A 14,207-nucleotide genomic window follows, 5' to 3' on the forward strand; every position below is an offset into this window, starting at 1 on the left:
GCTGTAAACAGGCATTCCATTTCGCAAACAAGTTTGGCAAGTAGAACTTTATATTAATAGGATTTTTACGAGCTTTCCTGAAATTTTGCTTAACTAAAGACCGGTTATCGATAAAAATGATAACTTGGTCATACAGCAAATTAATCAAAGGAAGAATTACTTCAAATGCCCAACTTTAACGGAACTATATTAACAGGACATGGAAAGTTAGGGATATATTCAATAGGCATTCTTCTCGGGTAATGTTCCGAGACACCTAAAGTAAATTTCTTGGTGTTTACTGCCACAAATGACAGATTTAAGTAGACTTTGACATTAAGAGACAAAAATAAATGTGTCGATGCCCTATTTTAAAAAAGGTTTTGTTTACATAGTCTCACAAAGTATCTTATGTACTGATTCTCACTTCAAGAGCGATTAATAGATATATCAACTAATTTTTAGACATTATAACTATAAAAAAGGGTAAATATTATGTAATAAATGATAAAAGAAGCCAGAAATGTGTTCGTGTGACGGTGCCATAAAACTACAGTTTATAGGAAAAACAGCGTGTTGTGTACATTTTCTCACGGAGATATCAATATATCGTCTCTCAGTTTTTTTAGTAATTGATTGATATAATAAATAGTTTTAAGGAAATATAGTTATCAAAATTCATATTTAAATTTCATAATATGCTCAAAAATTAATATATTTGTATTCTATTCGATAAATAAAATAAAAAACATCCACAAATTTAGAGATACATTACAAAGATTTCACCTTCACCCAAGGAAAGAGGCGTTTCCAAGCCGTTGACGGACCGATCTCTGTGACGTCAGAGGAAGGTGACCCCGAGACACTTCGGGATCTTTGTTTTGGTGCCGAATTTAACGACGTTTTCCCCTACCTCCAAGCGGGTTTATCATGGAGAGAGACGACGAAGCCATGGAGCCCTTCAGGGAGGTCAACCTCTCTGACGGCAAATGCAATGTGTCTCTCTATGTGTGTGCCGAGGAGGAGAAGAAAATAGACGAGGGTAAGATGATAGGAGAGAGAGATGAATAAAGAGAGAACATGGGAGCTTCCTGATTCCTTGCGTTTTCGAGTCGTAATGAGGGATTTTATATATATATATATATATATTTCACTGGTTTTATATTAATTTCATTGCTGTTAACACCGTCATAAAATAAATTTGATAGTAATACCTTAAGTTGGAAGGGCATTGTACTTTGACATTGGATAAGCTGAAGAGTTTTTTTTTTATAATTGTTTTGAATACGGAAGTGGCGGAATCTCCAATTGTTAACTAGGTATACATATTCCTACCGTTAGGATTAACTCCCAAACAGTTAACATTTATCAAAATTCCTTAGGCTAGATGGGTATAATAATAAACTTTGAACCAAGACGCTTATACCTAATACCCTAGAGTACATAGCCTACTATAGGCTTGGGACAGTATCCATGTTGGGTCACCCTCAGTAGGCGTTTCGAGAACATTTTAATTTAATGGCCTCCATCAACAAACCATATTTTTATGGAAACTAAAATATTTGAGGGAGATTTTATGACATGGATCAGCAGTTTTAATAGGCTAACTAAGCTTAGTCTTAGTCCTTTAGGTTAGGCAAACCCCAATGTATCGCGTAGCCTACCCAATGGTTAGGTTCGGGTATGGTATGTGTATCAGTAGGGTAGATGAAATTATTTAGATGTCACCTTCGATTTCAGAAGGCATATGTTGGCCTAAAAGTGGCTTTGCTTACCCAAGGGAGGTTAGGTGAAGTAAGATTAGTTTGTGTAGGTGAGCCTAGCCTACCACATTTAGGTAGTATATCTTGCAATAAGTAAATTTCCATTTATTTCTTAATAAATAATACCTTCGTAGCATCAAGTAAAACCTTTCCTAGTGCTCTCATCAATGGAATGTTTTTATAATCTGCGCAGGATATTGAAAGAATACGGATTAGAATATCTTCTCTTTCAATCTGTCCTGCTGTCTGACACTTAATATTCACCTTAGTAGTTTTTTATTCTCAAATGAACAAAATCTATTCAATAATACTGATCATTAATGGTTAAAAATACAAGGTGCCAGTGTATTCTGTACTACAAGTAATTTTTGTTATGCTGTTTTTCAGACCCTGAATATGCCAGTGAATTATTCAAAGCAGCCTTGGAAGGGAGGCTTCCTTCAGCTTGTGATGGTTTGTATATAATTAAACCTTTTATTTATTTAGTGTAAAGATTTTTCCAAACTAATCAATTTCATTTTGTATGCTATCCTATAGTCCTTTGATATCACAGAAACATTAGCATTATCTTTTTGCATTTTAGAGGAAAAAATGTAGGCAAAATTAAGAATACATGAAGATTCTATTAAGTTGGTACTGTACTTTGTTCATAATGTCAGCACTGTACTTAAATCTTGTTAAAACAAATTCATATAGCATACCATACAAACAATAGTAACATGTTTTGTTCAAATGCTGATAGTTGTTTAGAATGTGGTCAGTGTTCAGAAACCACAGCCCAAATAGAGCATTACTTGGTATATTGCTGAATTTATAGATGTTCACAAGAATCCTGGACAATCAGGTTACATGTGAAAAAGTTGTCATTAACTGCAGTCAAAGGATATACATAGAGTGGTCTTATCACAAAAGTTGCATTTTTCAAGTATTGGAAATAGAGTATCCAGTGACCTAAGGAGTCCTTGTAGGACAGTCCAGTGCCTGAGTGCGACATTTTCTTAGTCTTTTGATGATGCACAAGGGTCTTCTTTGAACCATTTTGTAATCGTGCTTACATTATCTAAAAGTGAAGACTGTTTGTTCCTGGTGACCTTTGTTGTCTTTGGAGCATGAGTGAGTGACCTCTTTTGTCATTCAGGGTCACCCATGATCAAATAGAGAAGCAGGGCATCAACCTTACTTAATAAGACTATGAGCCTCAGCTCCTAGCGGATAGAAGTAGTTCTATCATGTATCAGAAAGTTAGAAGACCTGCAAAAATCTAAAATTCAATTGTAATTTTTGAAAGAAAGATTATTTTAAAAATTTGTTGTAGCATATTGTTTCCATTCCCAAAAACTCAATTGTCTTTGTTTTTGTAGAGTCAGAGACAGAAGGGAGTGATAACGGAAATGAAGAGACATCTAAGAGTGAGAAGAATAGCACAGGTAAGTACTGTGTTCAAATTTTGCCTTGGTGTAATAGCTTTATAACTTGCAGTATCTGTTGTGCATTTGCTTTTTATTGTGAAATTTCCAAGCAAAAATAATAATGTTTATATTGCAAATTTTCATTTTGAATTGGTATAGATTGCCTATTCCCATCTTGTGGGTAATATTCTCACTTACCTGACTTGTAGTAAAAGAGACAATACGAGTAAGTGTACAGTGCAGTATCATTTACTTTCCATAATTCAATCTTCAATTTTTTTCTTACCCTCATATGTTCTTTCTTAATTTCAATTTGCTTTGTCATTCTTTATCAACTTAAATAACTGTATATATAGAAGATTTTCAAGCAAGAATGTTCAAATAAATCCTATTCCTAGATGTCGAGGTGGACTTTGTAAGCAAATATTTTTTTTTATCATAGAGGTCTGGTGAAACCTTCTGTAAATTAATCTTTATATTTTAAGGACACAAGGCATTGTTTCTTTAGTTTGGTAAGATGAGTTTATGGAGGAAAGTTTTTCTGTTTTACCTTTAATTCTGTACTTTTTGTATTTCCTCTTTTCAGCAGAAGAGGTTGAGTGGGACTCTGACGCTACACAGGCATTTGTGAATGTGTTGAAGAAAAATACCAAGTGGCTTCCATTAAATAAAGCTGGTACCAGAAAGCAGTTGTTCCTGAAGGTGAAACACGATCTAGTTCTAGAAGGATACAACTTCTCATTGGAAAGTGTACGAGCAAAATTTAATTCTCTGGTCCATACTTACAGAAGAATCAAATTCAAAAGCAAGCAGGATGGTGTGGTCAGTACGAAATGGCAATTCTTTGAAGTAAGTATTGTAATGCTTTTTGTTCCATTGTATTGTAGTTTGATGCCGTTTGGGGGTAGTAACAAATTTAGTTATGTTTGCTCATGCAAATAAAAGAGTAAAGAATTATAGGAAATCTCTCAGATGTTTGTGGATTGTGTAGACTAATTTCTGTCCTACAAAGACAGTACTTTTCAATGACACTTGATAAACAACTCTTCTCTCTCTTGCTAATACACACATTTGGTAGATTCTTTTTCTGTTACAAAACATAGACTGATTGTGTTTAATTAGATAAGAAATAATATTTGGACAAAGAGGCTATTAGTAAGTTATTTAGCTGATCACCCATATCAGTCTTTATAAATAAGGTGTGTTCATTCAAATTTTAAACCTTTACATATACTTTTTTTTTTCTTTTGTATTCTAAATTCATGTCCACCCTTAATAATGACATCAATTTTGGTAGTACTCCTGTAGTACACATATTTTTCTCATAAAACTGTTAATGACATTATAACGTTATGGTGCGTGCTTAAGTAGTTCCTTGCCTACTTTGGGCACTATTTCTAATTTTTGGTTAGTAGTGAATTAGCCAGAAATATGAGAAATGGTTTGGCTGACTTAGAAACTAGGAATAACATGGTTGTTTAGACATATCCCAAGGTTTATAAGCTTTTTATACTGTATGATAATATCTTGATATCTACAATGCCTTGGGTAACATCCTGAAAAATAAAATTAGCAGCATTGCATAGCTTGACAGAGAAAGTAAGTACCAAATTACTAGGGGCCATTGTAAAGTTGTCAAACAGTTGTAGGCTGCAGACAGTTGCAAAAATATTGTCTGTTGATTGAAGATACAGGACAAGTTCCTGAAAGGATGCAAAGGTGCAATTTCCCACTAAGTCAACAGTATACAGAATTTGGCAAATCAGACCCCAAAGGGCACACCATAGTATGTATAGTAGTTTGTATTGAAAGGTACTTGAAATAGTCAATTTGTTATCATTGTATGAATGACATTTTGTCTAGGCGTTATGAACATTAAATTGTTTTTTCATTGTTTTTAAGAATTTTTATTTTATAGGTTTTTGATGGGATTATGAAGGCATCTGAATCAAGCAAGCTCAAGTTAAAAGACCCAGACCTGTTGGAAGTCAAAGTCGAGCCAGAGGCTGTCATTGCCAACAATTCACTAGTTGGTCTCTCCAATGAGCTCTTAACTTCACCTCCTCAAATTCAAAGTGGAAGCTCAGGTACTATTTCACGTGAAGCATCACCCGAGAGGCCAAAGAAACAAGGATCCTCCAAGAAAAAGATTTCAAAAGCACCACTCACGAATCCTGCAAGTAAAAAGAGGAAAAGACGTGAACTGGACCCTCTTGAAACGGCAGGTCCATCTTCAAATTCTGAAAATACTATGAAAGGGCTAGAACATATTATAGTTGGTAGTGAGGGTAAGAATTTCCTATTGCTTCTTATTTGTGGACAAAATATTATATGTAGATTGAATTTTGCTTGCAGATGCAGATATGTACGAACATACTTTAGAAAAGTTCCTGATGACTAACTTTAGATAATACTTTTTGATTTGACTTAAATTTCAGAGTGAAGTCATATATCTTTTATCTTATGTTCTATATACAGAAGTGCCTCAGGTTACAAAATTAATCTGTTCCAAAGCAGCCTTCATAACTTGATTTTTTCGTATTCATAACTATGTTTTACAAGTAAATTGCCCAATTCGTTCCAAACCATACAAAAACCCCGTCTTCAGCCTGAGCACTCAGATCACCGAAAATGGCGCTGGCCTTCTGGCAGATTGCCGTCTCGGTTATCGTATCGCCAGCGATTTCCTTGTCCTTACTCTATTTGAGAAGCAGCCTCTCCATCTCATCATGCACGTGGCTCCTTCTTGTTAGAAAAAATAGTCACGTCCTTGGAAGGTGTAGCTACTTTCCTTAGCAATCACACTCAACCACATGCCAGCCTCATACTTCTTGATTATCTCCATCTTCGTCTCCATAGAAAGTACTATCCTTCTTTCAGTGAACTTCAGCAACATTCTTGGGACCCATGGCTAATAACGTAAGTAATTAAGTTCACACACAACACGATAAAGTAACTCACAGTACAACGAAAGCAAAATCACTAACAAGAATTTACGTTAACGAACGAATTCTACGTGTGTAAAATAACGCTGCCGAAACAAAATGGTCGAGGAACTCCCTTACGTAGATGCATGATGGGATAGATGCTTACCAATAGGAGAGCAGGATCTCACGGCGGTAACTAGCATCAGGAACCAATGGGAGAGCAGGAGGATGGTGGCAAGTATACTGAGTTGGAAGTGCGCCCGGGCAAATCTCGGATTTTACAGTACACCCTTTCGTGACCTGAATTATTTTCATACACAGAAGCAAAAAAATCTTCGTCTTTGCCTTCGTAATCCGGATTTTTCGTACGTAGAGACTTTCGTATGTAGGGGTATGACTGTAGATAATAATTTGGCTGTTACTCTCTACTATTATATTGCAGTAGTTCATATATTATTGAATGAACATTTGTGAAAACAAAATTTCAGGTTTGAGGATAACAATTCACACTGAGTTTTCTATTATTTTTTTCTCCAGATTTTAAGATTTTTAAGGCACATAGTTAATTCTAACTAATTCTTCATATGTGTTTTGTCCAGGTTTCAATCATGCTGCAACACTGCTGTTCATTGATTGCATTAAGAAACATAAAGATCTGCTGAGAAAGAAGAAATCTCCTGAGATGTTTTTGGAAATAAAGCAAGAGATGGCTAAGGAAGGCTTTTCATTCACGGAGGCTAAACTGCGTAAGAAATGGTACAACCTACTGATATCATACAGAAGAATATTGGAAAGAGCTAATGAAACCGGAGATTTAATTTCAAGTTGGCCATACTATGAGGTAGGTTTTTGCTGTTTTTTTGTGTGTTGTATACAGTACGTATATATCTTTTATGTGCACCATAGATTTACATAAATGAGGTATGCACTAGTCATGTCAATTGAGCTTTTTTTTGCCACTAACACAGGTTTTGATTATAAGACTAGCAGTAACATGTAAGGTCTTGGCTAATCAGGCAGCTTCATCGGGGTATCAGATATTAATTTTATATCTGGAAAGTGTTAATCCTAATAGGAAATGGAAATGTTTTAAGTTCATGTGGGAAAATTAATAATATGTATCTCTCTGTATGCTCAGTTTTCAGATAAAAGTCTTTGTCTTTTAGGAAGTTCCAGCTGGGTTTGCAGTTGAAAGGGCCCTCACTACCTCGCTTAAAACTCTTTTCCTTGACCGTAAATAAGAGGTTGACTTAGTTTTCTGCTCCAACTACTACATATCATTGGTTTGGTTGAATGACTTTTTTCAGACTTTAGGTCTTATAGATCTTTGTAATGAGATTGATGAGTTCTGTGGCATTTTAAGCACAAGATTTAAGTTGCAGAAGGGACTTTCCATGAGCATTCCACTTTTTAAAAAGACAAAAGACACTGATCAAGGCTAGTATTTATAGCATGTGTACTGTATGTCCAAGCTGTGTTCTGCCACCGTGGCAATTTCATATGTTACTTAAAATTGTGCATCCATGTGAAGAGTGTTCCTTTTTGTGTTCCTTATATGTAGTTCACTGTAGTTGATGGCACTAAAAGTTCTTTGCAGTGAACCTTTGCCCACAGTTCCCCCTTTTTTTTCTGCCTGTTACTTTTCATGTGATTCTTTTGGTCTCTACGTGGCAGTTCCACCTCTCCAGCTCTTGAGTCCAGTGAGAATCACTAGGCATTAATCTGTGGTTGTGTTAGATTACTTCATAGTCATATAATATAAACAAAACTTGTGCATTACTTAAAGTATTGAGAGAAGATAAGCTTAACATATTTTTCAAGTTCCACAAGGAAAAGTATTATTTTAGATGCCTGAGGAAAATAGCAGTACATTAGAACTTTAAGAAAGTTTTCTTGTTGCTTCTCTGGTATGGACAGGGGAATGGTATTTAAAGATTTTATTTCTCAACAGGCTATTGACAGCATCATTGTTGATACTAAAGACTTGGCTCAGAAAAAGAAAGAAGAGGTAAATGGATGTGGAGACTATCCAGAAGCAACCACATCAAATGCCTACAAGAACCACTCGTCAGGTTACCTGGGTACAGAAAAGGGAGATGGAATTGGGGATGATGTAGGGGAGAACAGACTTTCAGATACTGACAAAGGGAGTAGTAGTAGTAAAGGCTATTTAACAATCGATTTCTTGAGACTCAATAACTGCCTTCCTAACGACAAACATGGTGCCAATGACAGGGACTTCCAACGCAGCCTTTTAGAAGAGTGGGAGAAGAGAGAGAAGAGACAGGAGGAAAGGGATAAAATTAAGTTGGAAGTCCTGAAAGAAATAGCCCAGTCTCTCAGCATCATGTCTTGTAAGCAAGACGAACTATTAGAACTTTTGAAGAATCTGAAATAGCATTTGGTTTAGTATTCCTATTACTCCAGATTTGTATTACATAATGTAATTTTGCAGAAGAGGTTATTTTTTTTGTAATAAAGAGTTTGTACTGTCATGCAGATATTTTATTATCCATCTGTTTTCAATTAGTTGTTAGTTTGAAATGGAATCTGAGTGTTGGAAGTTTATCAGATTGCGACTGATTTTGAAAGTTACTTAACCTCCAAGTAGCTAAGATGCTCAGCCAACAATAAATTGGGGTTTGGGATAATTGTAAGAACACCATCTTCCAGTTGTTCTGTAACATAACCATTTGTTTATGTTACAGCCTCCTATAATTTTGTCATTCAAATAGTAATTTTACAAAAATGTAAAGTAATTAATGAAGGCTGATGTTTAACTAACTTTTTTCACAATTTTGGGGTTATGGATTATGTTCATATGTACTTTTTATACATTTTAATTGTTTTCCAGGTGGTGTTAATGACAAAAATAAAAATTTCTTTACTACATAAAGGCGTAGCTTCAGACCATGAAAGTAAGTTCTTTATGATTTATATATTGACTGTACAGTATTATTTTTTAAATACAGTGTGTGGAATTCTTTATGAAACTGTAAATGACAAATGTGACTGTAGTTACTGAAGTAATGAAACACCCAGAAACAAAATAAAATTGGTTTTTGTAGCTGCTATTGATAGATGAGTATTTTCAAATAAGGCTAATGCATAATCAAGTTTGCCAATTGATAATGCCATTTTGGAACAAAATTTTCCTTTAGGTACAATATTTTGAATTTACCTATTGCAGAAAGAGTCTGTCATGTCAACACCCAGTCAAGTACAATCAAGAGATTACCAGCAAAATGTACAACAGTTGTCTTTTGATTTTCGCTGTCTATCCTTTGATTTACGAAAGTATGATATAAAAAGTGTCAGCACCGTGATATGTAGTAAAAGCTATTGCATATTAATTTCTTTTTGTTGCAGATGGTTTTGGCTGCAAGGATGTGATTTCTAAGAGGCATCAGCCACCTTGGTTTCAGGTTAGTAATCGAGGCTGTTTGATATATTCATCAAGAAATGTGATAAGGGATTCTTAATATACTACATATCACAGATAAACACATTACCTCCCACACATGTCATTGTCCTAGACTCATTTACTGTAGATTGTCCAAATACAAGAAATAATTAATAGTGTGTGAATAACAAGTACAATTAACCTTTTCCACTGATGTTCAGGTGGAGTTGACTTCTGAGCATCCAGATAAACATTGCATAAGCACCAATTTGGAAAATGACTAGCATAGCTGTCCTTGACTAGACTTAAGTGGGTTTAGTACCCAAATAAATTAAGAGATTACTTTTATGTGCCAAAATTGATGAGGTTACCACAAAAAAACACAATGTTTTCTGTCTTCCTCACTAGTGAAACAAATCAGAGGAAAAGAGGACTTGTTACTGCCAACATTTAGACTTGGGAATGGATTACATGAAGGCCATAGTCATAAAATGATTAGATTGATAAAGAATTTGTGAGACATCAGGCACTGAAAGGCAGTATGCTTAGGTAGAGTGTTTTATTAAGCAGGCTACAACATTCTTTAGTCTAATAATCAATTAGATGGAAAATTTAAGGGGGCAAGGTAACAGATTGGGTAAATAATTTTACAAAAAAATTTTTTTTATCAACTGCCTGATGTTATAAAACGTTCAAGTTTTTAAATAGTTAGTAGGTTTATAGAACATAGATTCAGTTATTGCATTAATACATAAACTAAGTTCTGTTTTAGAGAATTACATAGGTACTTGAAGTCTGTAAGACTTGTTTTAGTGAAATGGATATTGAGTACAGTAAATCTATAGTTAAAGTTTCCATTAGTTTATTGGAATTTCATGCCTAATTAAGAATGAGCTCCAGGAAAAGATATATAAAATTTGAAAGTGACTGAAGGTTCCACAATGGAGCACAGTTTGTAGCTGAAGAATTATTTTCCCGAGTTCATCATTTTCGCTTTGAGTTGACTGAGGCCTTTGTCTGCGATGTAGTCTGGGAGCTCAATGCCAACTGCAAAATAAAGACATTTTATTGGGGATGAGCTGTAGATAAAGTCTGTCTATACATTTAAACATTGGGGAGAAGGGTTTAATTGTGGAACTCAAGAAAACACACACACACATACACACACACACACACACACACACACACATATATATATATATATATATATATATATATATATATATATACTATATATATATATAGATATATATATATATATATATATATATATATATATTGAACTACAAATGTCCTTTAATACCTAATTCGCTCTACCTCGGAATTAATATATTTTCATATATGCTTAACCAAGGGGGAATTTATTAAGCGATAATAGAATTGGCGATCGACAGGCGCAAACCAGCAACCTCTCAATTCCAGGACTGGCAGTGAAGCCTTAAACCACCCCGACACCGCAAGAGATGCGGTGTCGGGGTGGTTTAAGGCTTCACTGCCAGTCCTGGAATTGAGAGGTCGCTGGTTCGCGCCTGTCGATCGCCAATTCTATTATCGCTTAATAAATTCCCCCTTGGTTAAGCATATATGAAAATATATTAATTCCGAGGTAGAGCGAATTAGGTATTAAAGGACATTTGTAGTTCGATATATGTATATGAATCACGGTAATGTGATAGACTTATATATATTATATATATATATATATATATATATTATATATATATATATATCTATATATCGAGCTACAATGTCCTTTAATATCTAATTCGCTCTACCTCGGAATTAATATATTTTCATATGTGCTTAACCGAATGGGAATTTTTTCTCGATAATAGACTTGCCTGGATTGGGCGCGAACCCAGGATCCTTTCAAATCCAGGAACGTCAGTGAAGCTTTTACCTACTACACTACCTCTCGCGTAGTGTAGTTAGGTAAAAGCTTCACTGACGTTCCTGGATTTGAAAAGATCCTGGGTTCGCGCTCCGATCCAGGCAAGTCTATTATCGAGAAAAAATTCCCCTTCAGTTAAGCATATATGAAAATATATTAATTCCGAAGGTAGAGCGAATTAGATATTAAAGGACATTGTAGCTCGATATATGTATATGAATCACGGAAAAGTGATATGACACACACATATATATATATATATATATATATATATATATATATATATATATATATATATATATATATATCGTATTTTGAAAGGTGTCAGGCGCCACCAAAATTATGCTGAGACCTATAATAATTATTCCTTACTACAAATCTTCGTAGGCCAGACTTAGTGCATAGAATACCCCAAGGCATAAAGTGTTGCCACCATCAGTTATACAAACAAACGCAACCCCTAACAAACTCGAGCTTCATTAAAACCGCGTTTCTTTGTCAAATGAAGGTAATGATAGACTTCGTTACGCTCTTGTGTGTGGGGATTTGCAGAGCGAGAACAGACGAAGACCAGGTGTTGATAACGTCATAATGAGCATTAGTTTGTGTTCTTTTTTCATTATGCTTTGTGTTTCGTTTGCTAACGTCGTGATGATCGATGGGATTTTTAACGTTAAAAGAACGTAAGTGTCATTGATGACGTAAAGAGTCAGAGAACGGCCGTATGATAAGAGGAATCTTGTTCGAGAACCCTTAACGATTTTGTAAACTGATCTTCCGTGTTGCATTTTTGTCGTTATTTTTTTTTTTGTCAACTTTTGTATTTTTCTTATCACATTTGTTTGTTTGGTGTCTTTTATTCTTGCCTTCGTTCTGCTATGCTATATGATATTCCAGTACAAGAGAGTTGCTCCGTTTCCTGATCGTTATAAGTAAGCAACTTTCATTTCTTGTACACATATGTTTACGATCACTTGGACTTTATTCCTCAAAATAGTACTACTTTGTTTAAACACTTTGCAGGGAGAGGAGGTAATTGCAGTTAGGGTAACTGGTTAGGTAAATTATTAATTTATTTTATCGTTAATTTGTCTCCACTTGGACTCAATTTTAAGTTGACAATTTTGAGTCTAAACTCGAACACGAAATTCCATATGTGATAAAATTGTGGCAGCGAAAAAGAGTTCCTATTTCGTAAGTTCCCTTGTCGGCTCTACCTATTTCTTCCGGGAAACCTGATATTTTTCTCTCCTAAACAACAATCCCCCCGGCCCCCTGCTCTACAGGTAAAAAATAACACACACACACACATTGAATCTTTGTGTGTACTTCCAGCATACATACAATTCTTTTTCAGGCTTAAAATCGTAGTACATGTAATCGACTTGTTTTATTTCATAATTTTTGTAGTTTTGTGCATCAGACTTCACTGCCGGTTATATTAATCTTTCAAGATTATAATAAAATCAATTCTCCTACTAAAAGTGATTCAATTGTATCTACCTATTGCTAGATTCATCATATAGCTTAACAATCAAGTGTAAGACGACTCCACCAGTTCTTTAGTTAGCTAATTTGATTAAATAGGCTTAATACCATAGTCATAATCACGTCAGTCCAATGAAATTGTTGGTATTTTATCCCCAACAGTTCTGCAGTTACTTCGTTTTTTTTTCTCTCTCTCTTTTGATTATAAAGTTTTGAAATTTAAGGGTGTCTCACTTCTCCAGAGAGGTCATGGCATCCTATGTTGGTGTAAGAATTAGTCAGATACGGCCAGATGTACCGGTCACTTTAAAGTGTGCAAAATCGAAACCACTTTACTTACGGTATCTTTTTCCCTGCTTAGCCTTGAACACCGTGGGAGGGTAGTACTGAGGTCGTAGTCCTTGGCGGAGGGAGGAATAAGCCAAGATATTCGGGAAATAATCTCGTGGGCCTAATTCCATCGGTGCAGTGTCTTCCAACTCGACGCCCTCCACTGGTATGCCTACCATGAAGTTTGAGGGTGGTATGGCATATCCCATGGAAAAGATGGTCATCAGAACGACGACTGGTAATAGAAGGTTGTTCATGGCCGTTTCTGGAAGTAAAGGAACAACAAAAGAATTAGTGAAGGATATAATTTGTCAGAAAGCAATCTCATGATTAAGAATTTCCGAATATGCAGCTTGTGGTGCATATGAAGTCTATTATACATTATATGTGAATTATTTGACAGAAAATGAGTCTTTGGGATTTAAAGATGACAGAATCTAAGCGTAAAAAATGTAGGTAAAACTTATATATGTTAATATTTCAATGGGCTTCTTCAAGTTCAAACAACTCTTGTCAGATTAATTTTGTAATTTTGAATCAACCGTGTCAGTCGTTAAGTGCCGCAACTTACGTGAAGAGTAACCAAAAGTTTTAAAACATACCTGCTTGAAATTCACGACCTCACTTCTTGTCAGTTTCAAAGCAGAAGAAGACTCCTTCAGGAAGGTGCGCGCCAAAAAGGGCTGAACAGCTGATTCTTACCGTCTTTTCTACCAAGAGCCCAGACGAATGCTACACCCACCTACTACGTTTTTCGGGGGCTAATAAAGAAGGGTGGGCAGGATTTACCGCCTTTGCTTGGGCCAATGGCGCGAGGTTGTGGGTGGCTGGCGTAGCCAATGGGATGGGAGTCTCTCTCTCTCTCTCTCTCTCTCTCTCTCTCTCTCTCTCTCTCTCTCTCTCTCTCTCTCTCTCTCCACTTCTAAAACGTTGTACTATATAGATAATATAATCACTCAAGCTCTTGAAGAAAACAATGTATTTAGTTCTATAAATAGGCCTATGCTCACTCGATTG

The 14,207-nt window shown here is 35.4% G+C and overlaps 2 protein-coding genes across 3 annotated transcripts in view; one reads left to right on the top strand and one right to left on the bottom strand.

Annotated features, from left to right (window-relative positions):
• Positions 1-14,207, bottom strand: part of LOC135213163 (uncharacterized) — a gene marked incomplete at its 3' end in the record, with an annotated part of 298,865 nt that overhangs the window by 134,596 nt on the left and 150,062 nt on the right.
• On the top strand, positions 796-8,573 carry LOC135213161 (uncharacterized). Of its 2 annotated transcripts, none has more exons than XM_064247104.1 (7): positions 796-1,021; positions 2,130-2,195; positions 3,104-3,169; positions 3,738-4,000; positions 5,070-5,439; positions 6,678-6,919; positions 8,030-8,573. In XM_064247104.1, exons 1-7 carry the CDS (start codon positions 910-912, stop codon positions 8,474-8,476), a joined length of 1,566 nt encoding a protein of 521 aa, XP_064103174.1. In that variant the 5' UTR covers positions 796-909; the 3' UTR covers positions 8,477-8,573. The 2 variants fall into 2 exon arrangements, with proteins under 2 accessions (XP_064103174.1, XP_064103175.1); XM_064247105.1 differs by having other exon boundaries at positions 3,741-4,000.

This window comes from Macrobrachium nipponense, chromosome 42 (genome assembly GCF_015104395.2).
Source record: "Macrobrachium nipponense isolate FS-2020 chromosome 42, ASM1510439v2, whole genome shotgun sequence".
NCBI lineage: Eukaryota > Metazoa > Arthropoda > Malacostraca > Decapoda > Palaemonidae > Macrobrachium > Macrobrachium nipponense.

Bases quoted from the DNA above. Each gene is read 5' to 3' on its own strand.
- LOC135213161 (XM_064247104.1), top strand. From the start codon at position 910: ATGGAGAGAGACGACGAAGCCATGGAGCCCTTCAGGGAGGTCAACCTC. The intron at 4,001-5,069 runs GTAAGTATTGTA...TTTATTTTATAG, and splicing joins CGAAATGGCAATTCTTTGAA to GTTTTTGATGGGATTATGAA. The intron at 6,920-8,029 runs GTAGGTTTTTGC...ATTTCTCAACAG, and splicing joins CAAGTTGGCCATACTATGAG to GCTATTGACAGCATCATTGT.